A 668-nucleotide genomic window follows, 5' to 3' on the forward strand; every position below is an offset into this window, starting at 1 on the left:
AATATCCAGTATTTGAAGATTTAATTCATTTAAAAAATACCTGTTTATGAGTGATGATGAAAATACATATGTGACTAAAACAGAACACTGATAATTTTAGAAAAAAATCTTAAAGTGATTCAGAAAACAGAAATTGAAGCAAGACATGGTTTTAATAGGCATATAATTAACTGTTGAACTTTATATTGTGAAATTTAATTAAACATGTTATAGCCATTTGGTTTTGACATGCTAGGTAAAATACTAAGTGAAAGTTGTGAGGAATCAATATTATCCTTCTGGCATTATCGTCTTGGCTATATAATAGCTTTTTTAGTAGGTGTGTAAGAGAGCTACTGATATTTTTGCCTTGATCTACAGGAAAATGGACATTCTATAAAGGGTAACTCTATTAATTAGAGACCCACACAGCTTTCTTTCTTGCTGGTGTAGTCGTTAAATTGATTTTTCCAGTCCATCATGTAATTGCTCCAGCGATGAAATCCTGCTTTCCACTCTCGTTCTGCTTCATCAATATTTCCTGTAAAACATGGAATGAGTTGCATTAATCAAAATTTTAATCTCTGTTTACATTAATTGGAAAATAATTTTGATTATAGATGTCAGTTTCTCCAAGTATACTGCACAGCAAATTTTTCCTTTTTTATTTATTCTTCATTATTTATTAA

General features: G+C 29.5%; 1 protein-coding gene across 1 annotated transcript in view; it reads right to left on the reverse strand.

The window, feature by feature from the left end:
* Positions 1-149: 149 nt before the first annotated feature.
* Positions 150-668, reverse strand: part of BCHE (butyrylcholinesterase) — an 86,115-nt gene continuing 85,596 nt past the window's right edge. Inside the window, exon 4 of the mRNA XM_012655809.1 lies at positions 150-520. Within this exon, the coding sequence (XP_012511263.1) occupies positions 396-520 (125 nt within the window). The 3' untranslated portion in view covers positions 150-395. The remainder of the gene's footprint in view (positions 521-668) is intronic.

The sequence above is a fragment of the Propithecus coquereli genome, unplaced genomic scaffold (genome assembly GCF_000956105.1).
Source record: "Propithecus coquereli isolate 6110/MARCELLA unplaced genomic scaffold, Pcoq_1.0 Scaffold488, whole genome shotgun sequence".
Lineage (NCBI taxonomy): Eukaryota > Metazoa > Chordata > Mammalia > Primates > Indriidae > Propithecus > Propithecus coquereli.